We start from the raw sequence: 22,450 nt of genomic DNA, 5'->3' as shown, positions 1-22,450 counted from the left end.
CCTCATTGACAGAAATGTTGAAATTTAATATTTATATTTACAACATTGGAAAACTTTAAGAATGCTTGAGTCATGTTTTTCCTCCTACAGAAATCATATTAAAACAAAAAAGATATTTCCCCTCAAACATTTTTGAAACAGTTCCAGGCAGCCACTAGGGTGGCACTCACCACTCGATTTATTTATTTTGTGTTTTATTGTGTTTTAGAATTCAGTGTTAAATTTCTTCATTTAAAAACACAACAAAAATGTTATTCATCAATCAATCAATAAAAATGTATTTATATCGCTTTTCTTATATATATATATAAAAGCGGCTGGATAGCTCAGTTGGTAAGCCACCGCTTGGGGCAAAAAAATGAGCACATAACACCATCCAGTGTGGGTCCTTGGGCAAGATCCTTCACGCTAATGCCTACCTCATACAATGATGAGAGACAATAAAACGAATGACATGCCGGCTCAGACGTCGCCCGGCCAAACAAGGTCTGCGTCAGGTGCTGGGGAACCAGAGCACCTTGATGAAAAATGGGCTACTGGAACAAAGCAGAGATGGGCGAGATGCGATAACATTGCTCTGTTGGAATGCTACTACTCAAGCAACCCGAGTCAGAGGGGTTACATGCAGAGAATGTGGGCTAAATGGTTACTTCGAAACCCACAGTTGACCACGAAACAACTAGTAGCTCAGTGTTCAAACGGCAACTGCTGTCACAAGTTGAGATTGATGAGGTACAACGCAGGTTCCATGGTGAAGGGCCCCAGGCTGCCAGATCAGAGGAGGAGGTCATACCAGAGATTGGGAGGCAAACCCCAATGAATGCAGATGATGAGATTGGGAGGCCAGCCAATGAAATGCTGAGCGAGGCAGCAACTGACCTGAAAGCTAAGATCATGGCGAGAATGACAGCTGGGCAACCTAGAAACCGATTACAATGACTATGTGAAGTACCACCTGAAAGTCTCATGGAAAGTGTCAATGCAGCACTGAGGGCGATCCCTACTGTAACGATCACGGAAACCAATACGCTGATATACGCTTCAGCATCAGTGATCCTAGAGATGCTTGGCTATAAGAGCAACCATGGAAGCCATGAGATACGTTACCCACCATGGAAAAGACGGTTGGAGGCTAAGATCAAGGCGGCTCGGAAAGATGTGATGAAAAGGCCGATACCCGAGAGGTACATCCAGATGACCATACCTGAAGTACTCGAAACTGCCAAACAAAGGCTCCAAGCCTTGTCCAGCCGCCTAAAGCGGTACACCAAAGAGAATGAGGCCAGATGAATAAACAGGCTGTTCGTAACACAACCTGCAAAAGTGTACGCTCAGTGGCAGGGTCCTAACAACAGAGCTGACCCACCAAGACTGGAAACTGAAAGGTACTGGAAAGGCATATGGGAGAAGGAGGTTGCACATAACAGCAGTGCACAATGGCTGGTGACCCTGAGAGAGGAGCACAGCAACCTGCCTGAACAGAACCCAGTTACCATAACAGTGGCAGACATACAGGAAAGAGTCTCAGATATGAAGAACTGGACAGCACCAGGCCCGGACATGGTCCACACCTACTGGCTAAAGAAACTCACAGCACTCCATGAGCGCCTAGCAGCACAAATGAACCAGCTGCTGAGGGATGGGACTCACCCAGGATGGCTAACCGAAGGGCGAACGATCCCATCCAACTATCGGCCAATAACCTGTCTCTCCACAACATGGAAGCTCATGTCAGGCATCATTGCGGCTAAGATAAGTGGACACATGGATCAATACATGAGGGAAGCACAGAAGGGCATTGGTAGAGATACCAGAGGAGCCAAACATCAGCTCCTGGTTGACAGAACAGTCACACAAGACTGCAGGTCCCGGCATACCAACCTGTGCACAGCCTGGATTGATTACAAGAAAGCATATGACTCTATGCCACATACATGGATCACTGAATGCTTGGAGTTGTATAAGGTGAACAGGACCCTAAGAGCCTTCGTTGCGAACTCGATGAGGATGTGGAAAACCACACTTGAAGCCAATGGCAAGCCACTTACCCAAGTGTCCATCAAATGTGGCATATACCAAGGTGATGCACTCTCCCCACTGCTGTTCTGCATAGGACTGAACCCCCTAAGCCAAGTAATCACCAAGACAGGCTATGGATACCGCCTCAGAAATGGAGCTACGATCAGTCACCTCCTCTACATGGATGACATAAAGCTGTATGCTAAGAGCGAAAGGGACATAGATTCCCTGATCCACACAACCAGGATCTACAGCAGCGACATCGGGATACAATACAATACAATACATGCAGATTTATATAGCGCTTTCACAACAGCGACAGCTGTAACAAAGCGCTTCACAAAACAGTTAACATAAAGTAAAATAATAAACAACACATAACATAAAACACGGACAGTCGTGCAGTCCTAACCACTTTTCCGTCACACGCTTTGTTGTTTGAAGCAGTTTCAGATGAAAGAGGAGAGAATCAAAGTGTCCTTTAACCAGTGGATCAGAGACGTCATGCTCAAAATGTGCACACGTCGGCTACAAGCTAAGTTTCAAAGTCAACAAGAAGCTGTAGCATCCATTGACGAAAAAAGAGATTGGTTCACTTCTCCTGTCCCATGGAAATCCATTTCAATTCCAAGCGGCGACTCACGGTTCCAAATACGCATCCTCTCTCCTCATCCTCAACTTCAGCAGCCATCCATCCAGCCGCACCAACGCCGACTGTCCAACAGCGCCGACATAGCCACTGAACAAAACGGGGTTGTGAAAAATGCTGCCCATTACAGGCGCAAAAAACACAAGCACCCCAGGTCTGTCCAGCACCGACAGTCAATGGCGGCGACATTCCTCCAAATCAACATCTGTGCTGGTACAGGCGTGCTGCCGAGAAGGCGCAACCACCAAGCACAGATACTTCTCCTTTGACGTATGCCGTGGCCAAAAAGCGCTGAAAACAGTCCATATCAGGTCCACACGATGAAACAACAAACAACATGTGACAAAACAAAAGACAAAAATACCAAAAAAGAACAAAAAAGCAAGGCTCTTGAAGAGCACTTGCTGAAGGCTGCCTACTCGGGCGCCATCTTGGAAAAAAAACGTACGGATGTCATTCGGGCTTGAGAAATGTAGTCGGATGGTGACTAAGAGAGGAAAGGTAGTCCGCACTGAAGGGGTCTCACTCCCTGAAGGAACAATAGCAGACATTGAGGAAAGCTACAAGTACCTCGGTATACCACAAGCCAATGGCAACCTCGAACTGGCAACAAGGAAAGCGGCTACGGCCAAATACCTCCAGCGAGTGAGGCAAGTCCTAAGAAGCCAGCTCAATGGCAAGAATAAGACCCGGGCAATAAACAGCTATGCCCTGCCAGTGATCAGATACCCTGCAGGAATAATAAGGTGGCCAAAGGAAGAGATTCAGACCACGGACGTTAAGACCCGAAAGCTCCTAACCATGCATGGAGGGTTCCATCCCAAATCCAGCACCCTGAGACTGTACGCAAGCCGAAAGGAAGGAGGCCGTGGACTAGTGAGTGTGAGAGCCACTGTCCAGGATGAAACATCCAAGCTCCATGAATACATCAAGGAGAATGCTCCAACGGATGACGTACTCAGAGAATGTCTCAGACAATGGGGAACAGAAGATGAGGCGCTGGAAGAGGGACCATCATGGGAGGACAAGCCCCTACACGGGAAGTACCACCGGACCATAACTGACGTGGCTGATCTCAAGAAGTCCTATCAGTGGCTAGAGAGGGCTGGCCTGAAGGATAGCACAGAGGCACTCATCCTGGCTGCTCAGGAGCAGGCCCTGAGCACCAGAGCCATTGAGGCCCAGATATACCACACCAGACAAGACCCAAGGTGTAGGTTGTGCAAAGAGGCACCTGAGACAATCCAACACATAACTGCAGGGTGTAAGATGCTGGCAGGGAAAGCCTACATGGAACGCCATAACCAGGTGGCTGGCATAGTCTACCAAAACATCTGTGCGGAGTATGGACTGGAAACCCCAAGGTCAAAATGGGAAACACCTCCGAAGGTGGTGGAGAATAACAGAGCGAAGATCCTGTGGTACTTCCAGATCCAGACTGACAAGATGGTAATGGCGAACCAACCAGATATCGTGATCATAGATAAAGGGCAGAGGAAAGCCGTTGTAGTGGATATAGGGGTCCCAAGTGATGGAAACATCAGAAAGAAGGAACACGAAAAACTCGAGAAATACCAAGGGCTCAGAGAGGAGCTGGAGAGAGCCTGGAAGGTAAAGGTGACAGTCGTGCCTGTGGTGGTCGGAGCACTCGGGGCAGTGACCCCCCAAACTAGATGAGTGGTTGCAACAGATCCCGGGAACAACATCGGACATCTCAGTCCAGAAATGTGCAGTGCTGGGAACAGCAAGGATACTGCGCAGAACCCTCAAGCTTCCTGGCCTCTGGTAGAGGACCCGAGCTGAATGAGGGACGGACAGCACCCGAGGGGTGAGACGAGGATTTTATATATACTGTATATATATATATGAAAAAGCAAAACTCAAAAGCAAAATTGCTGTACAATGCTTTAAAACGTTTCAAACTTACATTAAATATAAATATATATATACATATATTTATATTTGTAGTAGTGGGGTAAACCGTCATTGACCGTTAAGACATTTAAAAACTCATAAGAGCACGAAATCATAAAACACACAGGGAGCCAATGCACTGGTGTGATGTGTTCCCGCCCTACGGTCCTTGTCAAGACTCGTGCGGCTGAGTTTTGGAGTATTTGTGAGTTTCAATTTTGTTGTTGCTGTTGTTTTTTCTGTTTTTAGAAACTTTTGAGGTGCTGGAACACATGTATACTATTTGAATTCATTTAAATGGGGTACTTGGTCATAAATGAATTAAAGTTATAAGTCAATGAATCACTGTACTGTACTGCACTGAGGGGGCATCCTGTTGTTGTTGTTTATTATGCTGCATCTCTTCCAGTTGACCACAGCACTCAGTGGTATAATTTATTTTATTTCATATTTTTAAACGGAAAACACTGTACTGTGTTGTACAGAAAACTAAACATTTGCCTTAAATATCCGCGAAAGACGATCCGTGGAGTAGTGGGGGTAAACCGTCATTGACAAGCCGGCTGCCTGACTGAGCGCAAGGCTGGAGTCATGTTCCCACAATGCAACGCGCAGCTGTCATGGCTGCCCGCTGACGGCTCACGCTCCACATGGGTGCAAATGAAGATAGTATTTCTGTCAAATCATTTTGACGGATAACGTACATCGTTTAGAGTTGCATTTAAATCCCGGCTAAAACAGGAAGAGCGAGCAAGACCAGAGCAGGAAGTTGCGGCCGTCAAAATGTTGCTCGACGTGGAGATCTCCATCCTTCGAGGCTTTCTCACACCCAACGAGGAGACGGCATGGAAACAGGACATCTACAGCGTGACAGGTTAGACAGCAGAATACCTTTGGACCAATGCGCCACGCAAACATGAACCCTGTCGTGGGGGATTGGTGTCATCACCTGGCATCGTTGACAGACATGCACGCGGGTCACTACTCTCTGAAGGGAAACAATCACGCTATGCTTTTTATTATTATTATTATCATTAGTCTAATTATTATTGTTTCAAGCATCGCTCCTGAAAACGAAAAAAAGACCTTATTCTCTCACCTTCGTGGTTGATGAGAAAGGATTGTGTTGGGAAAAAAAGCCGGTTCGTCGCGAACAACGTCGTGGTTGACATCATTCAATAATTCACAGTTTTAACAACGCTTATGAGTACTTAGCTAATGGAAATATACTTGAAAGCACGCACTAAAAAATGCATGTGATCTTGCAATTTCCCGTGTGTTGCTGTGCTCTCAGCGTTTTCATAAACCAACCCTTATGTTTTATCCAATATTCATTCTTTGCGCAACTATTTCAGTGCCATATTTTTGTGAAATTCTGATTGGGGTTTGGCTGGGTACAAGACTGCTCTCAATGCCGCTCTCTGTCACCTCTTTCTATTCTCTTTCAAATACTTTGATTGCAATTCCACTTTTCCCAAACTTTGAGCCAGGCATGTTCAATCTAAGAATACTGCTTTGGCGCCATCTTCTGGCATCTTTGTGTCAATGAACTATGTTGAATTGAGGTGAGGCGCTTCATTTAGCCAGCCCATAGCTCTAGGAGCTTGAGGCAAAGGAATGCCCTGGGGCCACATCCAGGCCGCCCACAGATTCTGATCACCCCCAAAGTGACCCTTAAGTCAAAGTAAAACATAAAATCTGAGGTTCTTTTATTTTGAAAGTTGTGCTTATAATGTGCACAAGTGTGGCCCCCAATACAAACAAGATATTGAATAAGACCTCGAATAAGAGCGATAACTTGTATCTGCAGTGTTGCTAAATTGGCAACATTTTCGCTATACAGTGGTACCTCTACTCAGGAACGTCTCTTCATCCGAAATGTTCAAGTTACAAAACACCTCAACAGGAAAATATTGCCTCTTGTTACGAAATAAATTTCAAGATACGAAAGGTAAAAATACAGTATGGGTTGCTACTCGCAGCTCCGAGATTCCTGAACGCAACATACTAACACAGGTAGCTGCTCTGCCCTTGGCTATTACTGAGCATCTTCCTGGCATCCCATTGGCTAAGAGGGGGACCTCTGCCATATGTGTCTGTGGTCACCTCTGGCAAATATTTTTCCAAAACAAGACAGGCAAAAATGACAACAGTGGTCCTAATGTTAGCAACATTCATACAGTATTTCCTGCATGGCAGAATAGGGCTAAGAAGGTTTTCCCTGAATATACTTAATGCAAACCTCGATTCATGTATAAGTCATCACCGTATGGTTATACATCACTGTCCATAATATGACAGTGTGCTTCCCACTTATTACTGTATTTGGGAGCCCTCATGAGGAACAGCTAAAATGAGTTGGCCTTTGGCGTACAAAATGAATGTTATCATTTTTAAAGTGTCAAGACGTCACTTTAATGACGGTTAATCATTTTATATTTCCTAATTATGACAATACATACTATAGCTACATGCATAGCAATTCATTTCGACAAGAGAATATGCACAATTCATTTCAAAACTGTGTGTGTATTCACCCACTAAAATTCAAAAACTGTATGATAGCATTATGTCCATTCATCCCTACACTTGGAACATTTTATTCTTGGACACTGTATATATATTTTTTTGGTCAAGTACAAAAGGACCTCGCAAATAACATGAAAGTCAAGCCATTCAGTTACATCCACAACTTTGATGCTTTGCTTATAATTGCACACATTGAAGCCTTGAATAAGCATTACCCTTATGTCTTTGTCATACTTAATTTTTCTTCTGCTATTTTCAGGATTCTTGAGACTTACCGGGTTAACCTGGGATCTCAGAGATTGATTTTCATGCCGTGTCATGTGCAAATATGGCCTGTGCGTTTTGGCCTCTTAGGGGCAGTGTGATGCAGTCCGTGTGAAAAATCATTGAAAGGGTTGTTTTTCAACAGCCTCACAATTTTATGATTCAAAACAGTCTCATTCATACATTTCAGTCTGGATTTCCATCACACCACAGCAATGAAACTGCACTTATTAAAGTCTTGAAAAACATAAATCTAAATAATGACGCCTTCAAAATAGCACTGCCAAGATTTGTCCACTAGTCACGACAATGTTGTCCATCAAAATCATTCACAATTAATTTCAAAGTTGTTGATTCATTTATTAATAAGTTTATTATTCGGCACTTTGTTTGTAGTTTGTTGGCTGTAGTTCGAGGCTTTGTGGGTAAGACATTGTCATGGTGAAGCCGTGTTAACAGCAGTCAGAAAGTTCGGGCACGTTTCAACCAAAATACTTTATACCTGTAAACTTCCTACATGTCAGCACGGCGGTGATAAACGAATATTGAAAAGGAAGCACATTGTGGCTGATGACCGATTTAATTTCTGTCATAGGGACAATCGTGTCACGAAGCTAGCATTAGCACACACAAGCTACCCTGTCAGGTTTGATACATATTGTTGGATCTACACTGCATGATGGAGGCGTTAGTCAGCAAACTCACGCTTTTTAAGAACCACAACACAATTTGTGTATGCCCATGATTGACATTTACCAGGCGCCCCTCACAATCACTTGGAGACCACACACAGTTTTGCATTTATGAACTCGGACATTGTAGCACTCGAAGCAAAAGAACATGACATATTTGCCACAAGCCCTCCATGGCAACACATTACAATAAAAACACATAACCCACAGAGTTCATTATAATATGCTTATTTATAACGCCAAAACCAAATTAAGAACCAATCCAAGAGTTTATTTTTGTGTTTTTTAAGCCCCTACCCTACTGAGCGGCGAGCAATTCGCAGTATGTGTTCCATTAACTTGCAATGCACGTTTTTGCAATGTGGGAGGAAACCGCAGTACCCGGAGAAAACCCATGCAGTCACATGCAAACTCCACACAGGAAGGTCGGATGTGCTAATTAGTCGGCCAGCATGCCGCCTGCCCAAAAATCGTTACTTTTTACTGATCTACTTATGTACATTTCAGTGTCAATACTTACTTTTTTTTTTTTTTTTTTTACTTAAGTTAGGACAAGTTGAATCACTACATCAACTTTTACCATTCCCTTTGTGTGTGTGTGTGTCCCCGTTCGGAACCTCAACTGAAGTCCTGTTTTGTTGAGAAATCCAACTAGTTGAGACTATGAATCAACACCACCTCCTCTGTTTGCAGCCAGATCGTGGATTCCATTTTCCACTATTGCGTCAAGACAAGATTAATAAACAGTTTCACATAATCGACTGAAATCTGAATAAGCAACTGTCATGCCCATCTTTCGTGGCATTCGTTGTTACTGGACAGTGATGAATATAACAGCTAAGAAACATGACTTTAATGAAAGGCTTTATCGTATAGATGTTGCAGATCCTGAGATCACGACAGCATTGATTCCAGATTGCCATTTATCAACAAGCTTGTGTTTTCCTCTCAGTCTGGCTTTGCAAAGAAGAAAACAGCCAACCTCCAGCTTTGAGGTGACTGATTTCGATTTCTCTTTGGTGTGTTGGCAGCATTTCAGCTGGCAGACTTTTTGTTTTCCTTCAGGCAACGTGTGAGATTTTTGGCATTTACAAAGTGAGATTTTATACGTGACTGTCTGTAGATATTCCAAGAAACACATCAATGGGCAAACAGGGCTGTCGTCTGAACACGACAGCAGCTGTGTTCTTGTAATAATGAATTGCGAAAAATCCTTGACTGTTGAAGGGCCAACCAAACAATTTTCAAAAGGTGTGTGATGACCCTTTATGGTTTGGCACTGTCCTCTTCATAGCTTTAAGTAGTGATGGGACGAAATGGGTCGTGGCTCCGAAGCTTGTGTCGAGTAATGGGAGGGGCGTTTCCACGAAGCTTGTATCGAGGCGCGCTTCATTTCGGCAAAGCCCGGAAATGATGACGTATGAAGCCTCGCCGGCCGGCTGAATCGCGTGAATGCTTTATGAGTGGTCCGACGCATTGCAAACACAGTACAGACTACGGTGTAAATAGGTTGCAAAAGGCAATGGCGATCGCCTGTTATCTCACATTTTGTGGATTTCGGGCTCCTGGACTTGTTACACATGTGCGCAACAGTGCAACTAGTGCAATCTTTTTTAGAGCCGTGCCCGTTGCTTGCGATGGAACCTGCGTGAAAAAGGCGATCCTCCCCTGTATGGGAACATTTTGATTTGATAGCTTCCAATAAGGTAAGGGGGAAAAAAACGACATTAATTTAATGTGACAATGCAGCTTTTCGCTTGTTCTTTTGTCTATCTATTGTTATTTCACAGGTGAAGTGATTGTTGTGTGCAAGGGAACTTGTATACAACAATAACACCTCATCTAAGTTGAGGCATTATTGAGCCGTGCATGAGAGCAAGGAGAGCCATGAAACTGGGCCATACCTACCCAAATTTATATAAACTGGCACTCGCATTTCTCTGCACCCCAGCCTCATCTGTGTCTTGTGAAAGAATATTTTCTAAAGCTGGTGAAATATGGTCCAAAAAAGAAGCCGTTTAAAGCCAACCACTGTGGGAAAGCTTTTATTTCAAAATAAAAATCAATAACAAATTATCCTTAGCACTTGTTGTATTTTGTTCACATACTAAATTACTAACACAAGCACATTCATATCTTTGTCTTAAGCAAATAGCCATTGAATTCTTAACACTGTTGACCTGTTGGGCTTCTGGACCGCTTGATGGCGCCATAGAGTATAATGCACCATTAAGCTTTGCTACATGTGCAAACCAATTGGCTACAAAGCTTCATTGCTTCATGGGGCTTCATTTGGCCATCACTAGCTTTAAGATTACCTTGAAGTACAAGTTCAGTCACTTTTGTGACCCTCGCCATAGGTCGATTCGGTGGTCTCTCACAACAACATTCACCACAAACACCATTTTGGATTTCCATTACATTATCCATAGTAGGAATAATTTGCATCAGCCAATTGTTTTGCATTCTAAAACCTTCATTTTCTCGATAGAAAATGTTTACGTTTGTACTATTTGTCATACAAGCATAAGAAGATTCTTATAAAATGGTTCAGATCTGAAGATAGAATTTTCAAAGATAATCATGGTTATCATTGTTATTTTTATTATTGTACTTAAAAGTTAAATCCATCTACAGGTATTTTGAGCTGTAGTCACTCTTTTTTATACTTTACATGAAAAGTTAAAAATAACTTCTGGATTAAAAAAAAATCCTGCATAGATGAATTAACGTATTTTCCGCACTAGTAGGCGCATCTAAAAGCATTCAATTTCCTCAAAAGTCGACAGTGCGCCTTACAATCCAATGCGCACTATGTATAGATCAATATTCTGATTTGTTGGACGTAGTATTTTAAATGTTCTGTCATGCGCTTTGCTACAGCTGCAGCAGTTGTGAAAGCTCTCCATAAATAAAGCTGGATTGTATTCACTTTAGCGCAGCTCCATCTAGTGGATGCCCAACACAACCATAGCCTCTATTGTTGCTTCTATTCTATGCACCTTATAAGGCGGTGCGCCCTCTATATGAAAACAGTTTAAAAACGGGCCATTCATTGAAGGTGTTCCTTTTACTCCAAAGCATCTTATTGTGCGGAAAATGTGGTACTTGTACATTGTACACAATTCCAACAGTACTACATATGTACTTGGCTCATCTTTAGTCCTCTTTAATTTTGGCGCTTCTACTCCACAGTTTTCTTGACTTTTCTGATTGAAGCCATCACAATAATTTGATGGAGCCTTTCATTGTTTCGGACAGCCCTGGGCAAAGAGTGTGCCGGTGGCCATCTCAGGCCACGATCTCTGACAGCCCCTCAACATGTGACCATGAAGTCAGAGTAAAGCATAAAATATGTGGTGCTTATATTTTCAATGTTGTGTGCACATGTGTGGAGGTGAGTACAAGCAAAGTCGCGAGCAAGAGTTATGAGCTGTGTCTGTGGCGTTGCAAATGCAGCAACCGTTTGGGGTGCCCTGTTGTATGTGTCGTCAGTACCTGGGACTGGCTCTGCCGCATGTGTTGTCTTGTTGTGTTTGTCAGCCCCTATCCTCTGTGTGTCTTTTGGTACCACTATGTTTCGAGTGATCTGATTTGTGCCTCCTTAAACAGAAATATTTACTTTTTACATTTAAATTTAAAAAAAAAACCTTCCATTGTAATGTTTACGCTTAAGTTTATATTCCAATAGGCACCGCTACCATGAAAGGATTCAATTTATGCCATGATATGAATTTTAGGCCATATTGCTGAGCTCTCAGGCTCCATTTGAAGAAATTTAGTTCAAGGTTGACCTGTACAAGTTTGCCTAATCCAGATTTTACCTCACGTTGTAATTTATAGCTATGAAAAAAAAAAATTCCAGGTGTTGCTGACTGTAACCCGTAATTTGTAATTGTTGCTATGTTACAATTATTAATCTCATAGGCATATTATTTTTATGAAAGTCTAATGTGCTAGGTAAAAAAACAAAACAAAACAACAAAGGCAGGTTCATAATCTAAAACAAAAAATATATCAACTCAAAGTTTACATGCATCTGTGATTAAAAAAATATATTTTAAAAAATGTTCACCAGTGTTCTAGCAGAGTAATAGCTTTTAATTTTTGGATGCCATAATGTCAGTTTCTGTCATGTAAATGTTACTGCACATACTGAATATTGCCCTGATGCTTTATTTGGGGAAGAAGCCAATGCAAATTAATGACCAATATTAGGTACTAAAAATGGCGTTGTCTGTTTGACAATGCAATATTGGCTCAACAAATGCAGATTTTTTTTTGTTTTTTTTGGATTCCTGAACAGTGATGATTCTGCCCGATGGCAGAGATTGCTATACCACTTGATGCTCTCACCATTAGGCATTATCTTGCCAGATATTTTATTTCATTGTAATATGTTTGATTGGTTTTATGTCAGCAAGTTGCTGGTGACCAGTTCAAGGTATATGACTTAGCTGAGGCTTCATCGCACACCTGTGGCACTATTGAGGATGTGTGGTACAGAGAATGAACGAATGGATGGATGGATATCATATGTAACCCTTTCATGCACCAATAATGATAACCTGTAACCTAATAACATGATAAGCTGTCCACTGTAGTGACCGCTGTCCCTGAAAGGGTTAAAAATGAATTCAATTTTATTTGCATCGTTTTCAAATATTCAGCATTCTTTTGCATACCCCTAGAGGGAGCCTGTGTACTACCAGTACAATACCATGAGAATCGCTGAAGTGCAATGTGAATGGTCACCTTGAAATAAAGTTGATAGCTCGTGAAATATACGTTTGTTTGATTTCCTGATGATGAAGCCTCTTTTCACATTGTGGACTGATTGGTAAACAGGATTCTCCTACATAATCGTGAAAAATCCTTGGAGGGAACAACTTCTGGAAAAAATGTTGTCTCTCTTTCCAGAGCGAAACTGTATTTATTCCAAACCAAAAAAAAAACCCATCATCTGGAATTGATTGAAACCGAATGGCGAGTGAAGAAATGTCAAAATATGACCAATTGCAGACACTGTAATAACTCATTAGGATGTCTTTCCTTTGACTGTACATTGAATATCAACCATATTTTATTTTCCCCTTGACCTGGAATTTGATCAATAAGGTCAAGCCTCCAAAATATCCCAAATATGATCTCAGCACAGTCTCCTCTGGATGAATCCAAGGCTACCCAGCCCACATATTAACTGATGGATAGAAACCACCACACATTGACTGCGCAGTTGGCTTCTTAATGAAGGCTCAGAGATCGAAGTGTCTCGAGAGATTTCTTTCATTGTTCATTTTGGATCCCTTTTGCTTCTCTCAGGTAATTCAGCCGCAAATTCTGCTCCCCGCCGCTTATTAAATGCAGTGCTCCCTCTGAATTGTTATGAATTATAGAGTAATTTGAGGACCTCGGCCTTGTTTTCCATAATTGCTGCCATTTCATCAGCAGACGTGGAGAGTAGCTGAAATGTTATTAAACACTTGGCCGTTCCTCAGGCTTTCATTTTCTCCCTCATAAAGCCAAAGCGCCTCCATCACTTCATCCCCTCCCAGCCTTTTGATAGTGCTTTCATAGCAGCCCCAGGGTTTCATTAGATCTACCCCAAAAAAAAAAAAAACCCTCTCGCCTTCTATTTTACGACACCAGGTGCTGCAAATCCTTATTAAAGCCGGGGGTGTGCTAAAAAGATAATGCAAATGACTTGGAGTGTTAAGGAAAAACGACACGTTCAGTATGTATGTCCAATATAATATTTATAATAATAATAATAGATTTTATTTATAAGCGCCTTTCAAGACACCCAAGGACACTTTACAATAACAAAAAACACAAAACAACACGGGTTGAGCAGCAGCAGCCAAAACGCGCAGTCACGGGGTGGACATGATAAACTACTAGTCATTTAATGGGTGATGAAAAATAGTTAGAACCGGCGATTCTCAACCGTAGCACATTACTGCGCCCTGGCAAATTATCAAATTTCACTGAATTGGACCAAAACCAATTATTTCTGTACTTCAAATAATGTAACGGTGTTTGTCTACCCCTGCCGGCGACGTCACTTAAAGCCAGTTGCACAGCGGATGACAAGACTGAGCTAATATTCAACCGTGCCAAGGACAAATGAATTCCAATCTGCAACTGACAGTTGCACAGCCACCCACTTGCTGCAACAGAAAACTACATGCTTGGCATTCTTATCAGCAAACGAGATTTCGAGTGTATTGAAACACAAACATGGTGTGATTGTCAAGGAAAAAAAAAAGACTTGCTCCAGGCCCTCTAGCTATATTTTTCTGTCACAAGAATACAAAGAAAGGAAGAGGCTGCTGGTCAGAACATTGTCAAAAAATGCTGAGCGTTGTTTTACAGAGCAAAATCAGATGTTTGCAAATGTCTTATTTTGATTCAATACAAAGAATCGTTCTGCTTTCATGGATTTGAAATGACAATTTTACATTCAACAAGGTCTAAAAATGATGAATGGACCATCAAAATATTAAATTGGGTTGATAATCGATTAATTAATTATGAACAGCTATTATTTTATAACATTTTATTTTAGTTCATGTTTTAGTTGTTTTAAATCAAAACATAATTTGGTTTTTAATGAACCTTGGACTTATGAGAAAAACCCCCCCAGAATGATCTCTTTGTATTTGCATACTTCTGTTTTATACCTTATTTTATGCTTGGATTTTTTTTAATGCTCGTTCAAAAACATAAGTTTGTTTTAATAAGTATAAATGAGTGTGAACTACGTCCAAGGAGTAAAATTTCCTTTTTTTTTTTAAAATGGTCTGTCTCCAAATTCTCTGAACCATTTGATGCTATTACGGTCCATAGTTGAAATCCCTAAATTCCTTGCAACTGTACATTGAGGAACATTGTCCTTGACCTGTTTGATTATGTTCTCACGCAGTTGTGAGCATTTGCATTTGGCATACAGGAGGTCCAGAATTTTATTCCTCTATTGTTTGCACAGTCAACATGATGTTTGAAGCTGTTCATAGGTGAAAGAGAGGAAATGTTTTTTTTTTGAATCAACTGCTGCAATTTCTATCCCTCATTAAAAACGTGAATAAAACCATCCTGTATCTAAAACCATACTTGCACAATTGTGAATTATTTATCTCGGATTGAACAACCTCAAATATTCCAATTTTGATGTCAATCTTCATGTTTACTTCTAGAAATGGGTTCTTTGTTGGAGTCCTTGATGAATGGTGACTTTGAGGCAGTTTTGAGAAGCCCTCAGATGTTGGCGCTGCTTACCGGTGATGGTAGTTGTCATGAGGGTGAGAACATTGAGGTCTATCTGGAGAGATGCATCCTGTTGTACCTGACCGATGACACGGATGGGCATCAAACCAACAGGTAAACTAACACTCACTCATCAGTTCTTTTCATGCTGACCGAAATTATACAGTAAGATACAGACGTGCCCTTCATGGATAACACATAGTAAAAAAATAAAATAAAAATTTAAAAAATGTCTGTACAGGTTAAAATTGCATGCATTTTTGAGCTCCCTCGCCTTTTTTTTAGACTACATTTTTTTTTAAAATATGCCTTCAACTGTGGACACAGTATTGTTGGTGTCATTTTCTTAAAGACACTGAAAAAAGAGAAATATTATGTGACTTCTGAGGAATTTTCGACACCACTTGCCCCCCCACCTGGGTTGCGGGTGGAGTGGGTTAGGGTCCCAAGGCCTATCCCAGCTGATTTTGGGTGACTAAACCCCGAACTGGTCGCCAGCCAGTCGCAGGGCACACATACAGAAGCACAACCACACCCACCCACCACCACACCGTCACTGAGCGGGAACGATCCCCACACTGCCCACATCCAAGTCAGGCGAGTGTGCCACTACACCGGGGGTCGGCAATCCGCGGCTCTGGAGCCGCATGCAGCTCTTTAGCGCCCCCTAGTGGCTCCCTGGAGCTTTTTAAAAATGTTTGAAAATGGAAAAAGATGGGGGAGTGAAATTTTTTGTTTGAATCTGGTTTCTGTAGGAGCACAAACATTCTTAACATTTTCCAATGCTGTAAAAATGTGTCGGATAAATATTACATTTCAACATTTCTGTCAACGAAGGTTTACTCATAGCCTGCGACACACGTTTCTATTAGCAGGGCGGGATGCCAGGCAGGTGGCTGTTGTAAGAAGGAACGGCGTTTCATGTCCAATTCACCGAGGGAACATGGCAAAGAATGGCAATCTGAAGGACCGAGAGAAGCATTTTAAAAGGGTACACGTCAGCTACGAAAGTTAACACACTGCAAAAGTGCATCCCGTGTCTCGTTCATCTCAGGGGCTGTAATGGCTGTTGCTCATTATGGCATGCGTGTGTAAGTGCGGGCGCGTGCGGTCACGGGTCGATCGCGGGAGGCAGGTTGATCGAAAAATAGAGCTTTGGTCAAAAAAGGTTGGGCCCCCCTGCTCTACAGGATGCCTGCAGGGAAAACAAACCGTTTAATCAGGAAGGCTCATTGTGTATTTGGAGCCAACGTAGTCATTTTGATAGTCTGTTAATATAGCTAATACAGATACTGTACATACAGCATGTGTTGCCTTCTTTCTAAGCTTTGTTGCGGCTCCAGACACATTTGTTTTTCGTTTTTTTGGTCCAATGTGTCTCTTTCAACATTTTGGGTTGCCGACCCCTACACAACACCATCACGACTCTTCTGAGGAATACTTTTCCCAAAATATTGTGCTCAAATTCCAAACTTTATGAGCTCAGGTAGTATGACTCCGGAGATTCCACTGTCTATGTTGCTTGCAGTTGCACTGATTAAAAAAAATCTTCATAATGACCTAATGAGCTGGAAGGAGTTGAGCGTGAACTCTAAGCTGTTAAAAGTGTTTGTTCGCTCCTATTAAGAGTCTCTCTTCCTTTCGTCATGAATTATTAATTGTCATTAAGGACAGCTTAACATGGCCCTTCCTCACGCTAGCTCGAAAACGGCTCATAAATGAAATGAATGTGGCACATATTGCCCCTCCTCTTCGCTCGTCATGATTGCTTCCGTTTCCTCTCCTCCATCACCCTCCATCAACGCAGAAAGGAAGCAAATCGAAAGGCAGCAAAGCATGTCGCCGATTCCCAATTTTTAAAGCACGTTAATTGTAAAGTGTAACGGCAGCTCCAAAGAGCTGCGGTCTCCTCTTTTTTTGAAACTCCGCTTTTTCTTCCCACTAAAAACCCTGAGGTAACCTTCACTCTAAACTCTGTTAAGACTGTGTTGTCCTTGCAGCTTCAGAGAACTGATCGTGATGGTCCTGGCAGTCTCGTGCCTCCACATGTTTGTTCAAAGCAACTGGACCGGTCCGCCACTCTCCATTCAGCTCTCTGACATTCTGCCTTCGGCATTGCTCTCGTCTGAGGTACAACAAAACATTGCGTTACCATTTTTGTCTTCTACCTTCAGCTATTTGCTATCTTAACAAAACCTTTGGAGATTTTTCTATTCCTCAATCACGGTACATTTACATGGCCTCACAGAAACTGGTCCCAGTGCTCATGTAGTTGAAGTTAAATCATCCAGCGTGACTGATTTTGGCCCGGCAAGATGAGATACATGTGGCAACCGTGCTCTGCAATAACCTTTGGACTAATCGCACTGGTGCGACCAGCTTTTCCAAGTGGTCGCACCAGCACAGAATTGGTCGTACCCTTTTTTTGGGGCAGCACAGCATGACCGTATTCGCTATAGTCATCTCACTTGGCCTACCATAATTTTTTATGATGTAAAGATTGACAGCGACTGAAGATATATTTGCACACTATTTTACTGTAACAACTTTGTTTGCAAAGAGCAGAGGCTGACAAAACAAGGTCAGTTATTTTGTATAACTATAAAAGAAGACTAAAAGGAAATGATACAATGGTAAACACTTCAAACATCAGTAAAAAGCAGTAAAATAATAGCTGACAGCTAAATGACTTCAAATGTGTTTGATTTGTATTTGTTCAAATAAAATTATAAAAATATAAATTAGAATGCTTTCAATAACAAAAAACAAAACAAAAAGTGAAACATTTTAAAACATTTTAGAACATTGAACACACACACACACACACGCGTGCACATGACCGTCGTTGATCTTGTAGTAAAGCTTGATAGCGTAATTTCCGATGCAATTTTGATTCCAGCCCCAGTCCATAGTGGAAAATATCCATGCGTGCCTGCTCCTGGACGGCGAGTCCGTGTACAGCCTGGTGGCCAACCCATTCCTCCTCCTGCTGGCGAGGGTTATTCTCACCAAATGCTCTTCCAAGATGGAAAGTTTTCAGGTAAACGATCACTGGCGTTAAAAAAACAACAACTCTTATTTAACCAGTGTTGTGTGTGTGTTTTATTTTGTCGCATCAAGTTTTGTAATTGAGGATTAATCACAGCTGAACATCAGTATCTTACTTTTTAACCACGCTGGGACGACAGAGTCGAGTTGGAAAGATCCAATGTGCCGTGAGAAGTAGCTCATCCTCCCCACAAGAACGTCCAGCGGGCTAACAGCTAATGACTTTGTCTTTCATTGAATGGATTTAGAATGACACCGTTGCTCGTTAAAAGGCAGCTTCTAATTTTGTCGGAAGGAACTCAATGGCATTTTCTGTCATCCGCTTAATCCTCCCTCTCCGCTAATACCAAAACTGAAGAAACTGCAAATGGCACCTATTCTCCATTCTCAGCAAGCCATAAGTCATCGCTAATGCTTGAGTGCAAATCAACGTCACGTCACGGGGCAGAAAATAATTGTCACGTTCCCTTGATCTGACATCGGCAACACTGATGTACATACAAGTTCAACAGTGATTTTCTGTCCGAGGTGATTCAATGTTAATTTGCTCTTTAAATACGAATGGACGTTGAGGAAATTAATTAATACTGCCGGTGTCTGCCAAGCATGCGGGAATAGGACCAGGTAAATTAAACCTCCAGATGCACGTCCACGCACGTGCACGCACGTGCGTGCTCAGCCCTTGTGCATATTAAGCTCAAATTCACCCACTCGCTACTTTCCCCCTGCCAGCACCTCACACCTCGACTAGCTGAAAAGGAAGCGCTGTCAGGCCAGAAGACAAATATCCATGCAAATGCTGACATTTTGAGAGCATGTGCGAACATTCTTGGCTAGTGTGTGTCAGGATATTGATTAGCTGAGAGAGACAAATGGTGGATCCATTTCACTCTTGCAACGATGCAGGACCTCCTTGACACATTGCAAAGCTTCTTACATGCTGCTCTTGTTGCAAAACAATGGGCGACTCTATTAATTGATACTAAAAGTACATTGTTTCAAGACTCAGCTCATGGAAAGATATTTAAGAGCCAGATTTGGTTAGTTCTCTTCATCCTTTTTTTTTCCCCGCCTATTTTTTTCCTCAAAGCCCTTGCAGTCAGATGAGTTTTTTTTGATCCGGTGTCCTCATTTTCTACTTTTTGTTCTCAGGACATAGTTTCTGCAACGCTGTACAGTGGTACCTCTACCGACGAAATTAATTGTTCCCGCAAGAAATTTCTGAACGAGAATTTTTTTTAAGTAGAGACACGTTTCTCATGTAAATGCCCTAATCCGTTCCAAGCCCCCGAAAATTCAGACATAAATGTTTTCTAAAGCATAAAAATGTATCAAATTATAGGGGTGTTCACACGGCACACATTTGCTCCGGCGCTGCACCGATGTATTTTGTTGCGATATATTTTGCACCGCAGCAAATTGTGTGGAGCGTTCACACGTACAAAGCCGCTGAGCGTGTCAGCACCGGCACAGCGTCGGTGCAGCCCCACTTGCGTTCACACGGCAGTTTCTGCAGCGGAGCAAAACGACAGAAAACAAATGAGCTGTCGTGTTGGTTCTTTTTAAAACGTATGCACAACTCAAGCGACTACTGGACAGGCACGTCCTTCTCCTTCTCGGTCTCCGTGCCTTCTGCTCGAGAGTGACCGCCCCCGATAACGTAAATCAACGATGACTTCAATGACACTTAGAAAAGCAAACACGTAATGCGCCAAACAGAAAATCAAGAGAGGAAATCACAAAATAAATTATATGGGGGCGGGGGTTGTGAACACACAACAAAGGAACAAACTACACAAACAACTCCGAGACAGTCCAGTCTCCTACAAAAGGAAAGATGTTACCAGCCAAGTCTTGTGTCGTTAAACAAACACATGAGAAGTCCGACAGAGCACGAAAGCAACGCATTCTCGCTGTACGTACTCTTCACAAGCATTTGCTCTGGAGCAAATTTAACCCAGTTGCGTTCACACGTGCAAATTTACATTGGTGCTGCTTCGCAAACGAGCATTTGCTCCGGAACAAATTTTTAAACCACCTCCCTGAGGTGGATCAAATTTGCTCCGGTTTAAGCTGTTTTCCGGGGCTACGCCGGAGCTAATTTGCACGTGTGAACGCTCTACTGGGGCAGCCCCGGCGTAGCACCGGACCAAATCTTGCCATGTGAACACCCCTTATGTAATTAATACATGTTACAAATTATATTATCGCACAATAAATGAGAGTTGTGCATAATGTAAAAACAAAGATTAAAGAATAAAAATTCATTTAACTTTTAACTGCATCCTCATTGTGTTTTTGCCCTCTTTACTTCATGTTCTCTCTCAGAAGTGGTTTTTGCCTGGCGTTTTGTAAAGAAGTGATCGACGACGTCTGCTTTTGTCGGCTTTTAACAATCCTTCGAAAATCTTCAAGGCAAACATCATCAGAGTCGGCGATCACCCTACTGTTGAACACTTTTTTGGAGGATTCTCATTTACGTAAAACTATCGTAACACCTCATGGCCTGAGAGGCGAATGACGATGATGCTGCACAAACACACATAGATCTATCGACACTCATAGACGCATTCGGTGCTGGGTCCCTCTTAGCCAATGGGATGCCAGGAAGATGCTCGGGAATAGCCAATGGCAGAGTAGCTATAAGTATGTTGCATTCAGGAAATTCGGAGCTGCGAGTAGCAACCCATACTGATTTTTTACCTTTCGTATCTTGAAATTTCTTTCGTAACTAGAGGCAATATTTTTCTGATGAGACGTTTCGTAACTTGATGAATTTTGTATGAAGAGACGTTCGTAAGTACAGTACCACTGTATTAAAAAAAAATATGCGGACAGTTCTCGGCAGCGTGACTAAAATAACATGAATTACAATAACTCGGTGTCTCAGTGTACCCTTGTTGAATGAATGATCAGTACACGGATTTAATGGAGTTTGTTTATTTGTTTGTTTTCATAAATAGCATGTACGGTATATTTGAAAGAGTTCACAAGCAACTTGTGTTGAGAAGTGTCTTTTGTTTGTTTTTGTTGTACTTCGGGACCCTTTTTGTATATGAATAACCTACTGGTGGAATAATTTGACATGTGAACAAGGTTGTCGGACTTGGCACGTTTTGCACTTCTTCCTACTCCCTTTGAACGCGAAAACCAAGTTGGACTATGACAATTATTGATGATTTGTTTTCTTTCTTTCTTTCTTTCTTTCTTCCATTTTCTTTTTTATGTTCAATCAATCAATTGAATTTCTCACCAGTAGTTAAGTACCCAGTCTGATTTGATGTGATTGATCACACTGATTGTAAAAATGTTGCCTTTTCAGGCAATCGACTGAGGCAATCGAATGAGCTTGCTTTTCTTATCAACAGTGGTTGACTAACCCATACCATATCAGTTGATTCAAATACTGTACTGAATTGACTCTTTCATTGTGTGTGTGTGTGTGCGCGTGTGTGTGTGTGTGTGTGTGCGCGTGTGTGTGTGCGTGTGTTTTCCCAATCTTGAGGACAAATTTACTACCAGCCAATTCTTTGCTACTTTTATCGGGTATTCTATTGAAATAAGTAACAAATGTCACCACAGCTTGACCGTTATGAATGGTCTTGTTCTCAATTAACCAGTATTGACATTTTTACTTCCTAAATATTAATAAATGGAAAAAAAAGTGTTCCATCCAAGTTCTTTATAATAACATGCTAGATTACGGCCCCACTAGTTTACATATGGTGTTCTGATTCATACTGCGTTTGTGGAACATGAATTAAGCAGCAGAATCCACCTGCTTTTATCCATGTCAGTGGGCGGCCATTTTTCCAGTTGCTGTGGACTGAAAATGATCTCACACTTACTCAGGGAATGACCCATCACGGTTCAGCTTGTGAACGTCACCTGAGCCAAATCCGAAAACATTTTCAGTCCATAGCAAGTGGTAAAATGTTCGCTCGTAAAGATGGATAAAAACGAGTAGATTTTGCTGTTCATATTTTTTATTGAGGAGGTACTTCAAGTCAAGTACAACTTTATTGTCAAATGTGCAGTATGTGCAACATACAGCACAGATGAAATTTCT

General features: G+C 42.0%; 1 protein-coding gene across 2 annotated transcripts in view; it reads left to right on the top strand.

The window, feature by feature from the left end:
• ttc27 (tetratricopeptide repeat domain 27) overlaps nt 1-22,450 on the top strand; it is an 81,265-nt gene that overhangs the window by 5,236 nt on the left and 53,579 nt on the right. Inside the window, exons 1-4 of one of the 2 annotated variants that reach the window (XM_086122515.1) lie at nt 5,201-5,456; nt 15,264-15,447; nt 17,334-17,463; nt 18,233-18,373. In XM_086122515.1, coding sequence (XP_085978641.1) covers nt 5,366-5,456; nt 15,264-15,447; nt 17,334-17,463; nt 18,233-18,373 — 546 coding nt within the window. In that variant the 5' untranslated portion in view covers nt 5,201-5,365. Of the gene's footprint in view, nt 1-5,200; nt 5,457-15,263; nt 15,448-17,333; nt 17,464-18,232; nt 18,374-22,450 lie in introns of those variants that run through there. The other variant, XM_086122516.1, reaches the window with a different exon arrangement.

The sequence above is a fragment of the Hippocampus guttulatus genome, chromosome 10 (assembly GCF_054856545.1).
Source record: "Hippocampus guttulatus isolate MCC_2025c chromosome 10, RoL_Hgut_1.0, whole genome shotgun sequence".
NCBI classification, from domain to species: domain Eukaryota; kingdom Metazoa; phylum Chordata; class Actinopteri; order Syngnathiformes; family Syngnathidae; genus Hippocampus; species Hippocampus guttulatus.
Note: the sequence above shows the minus strand (reverse complement) of the source record. Positions and strands in the feature narration are given on the sequence as shown.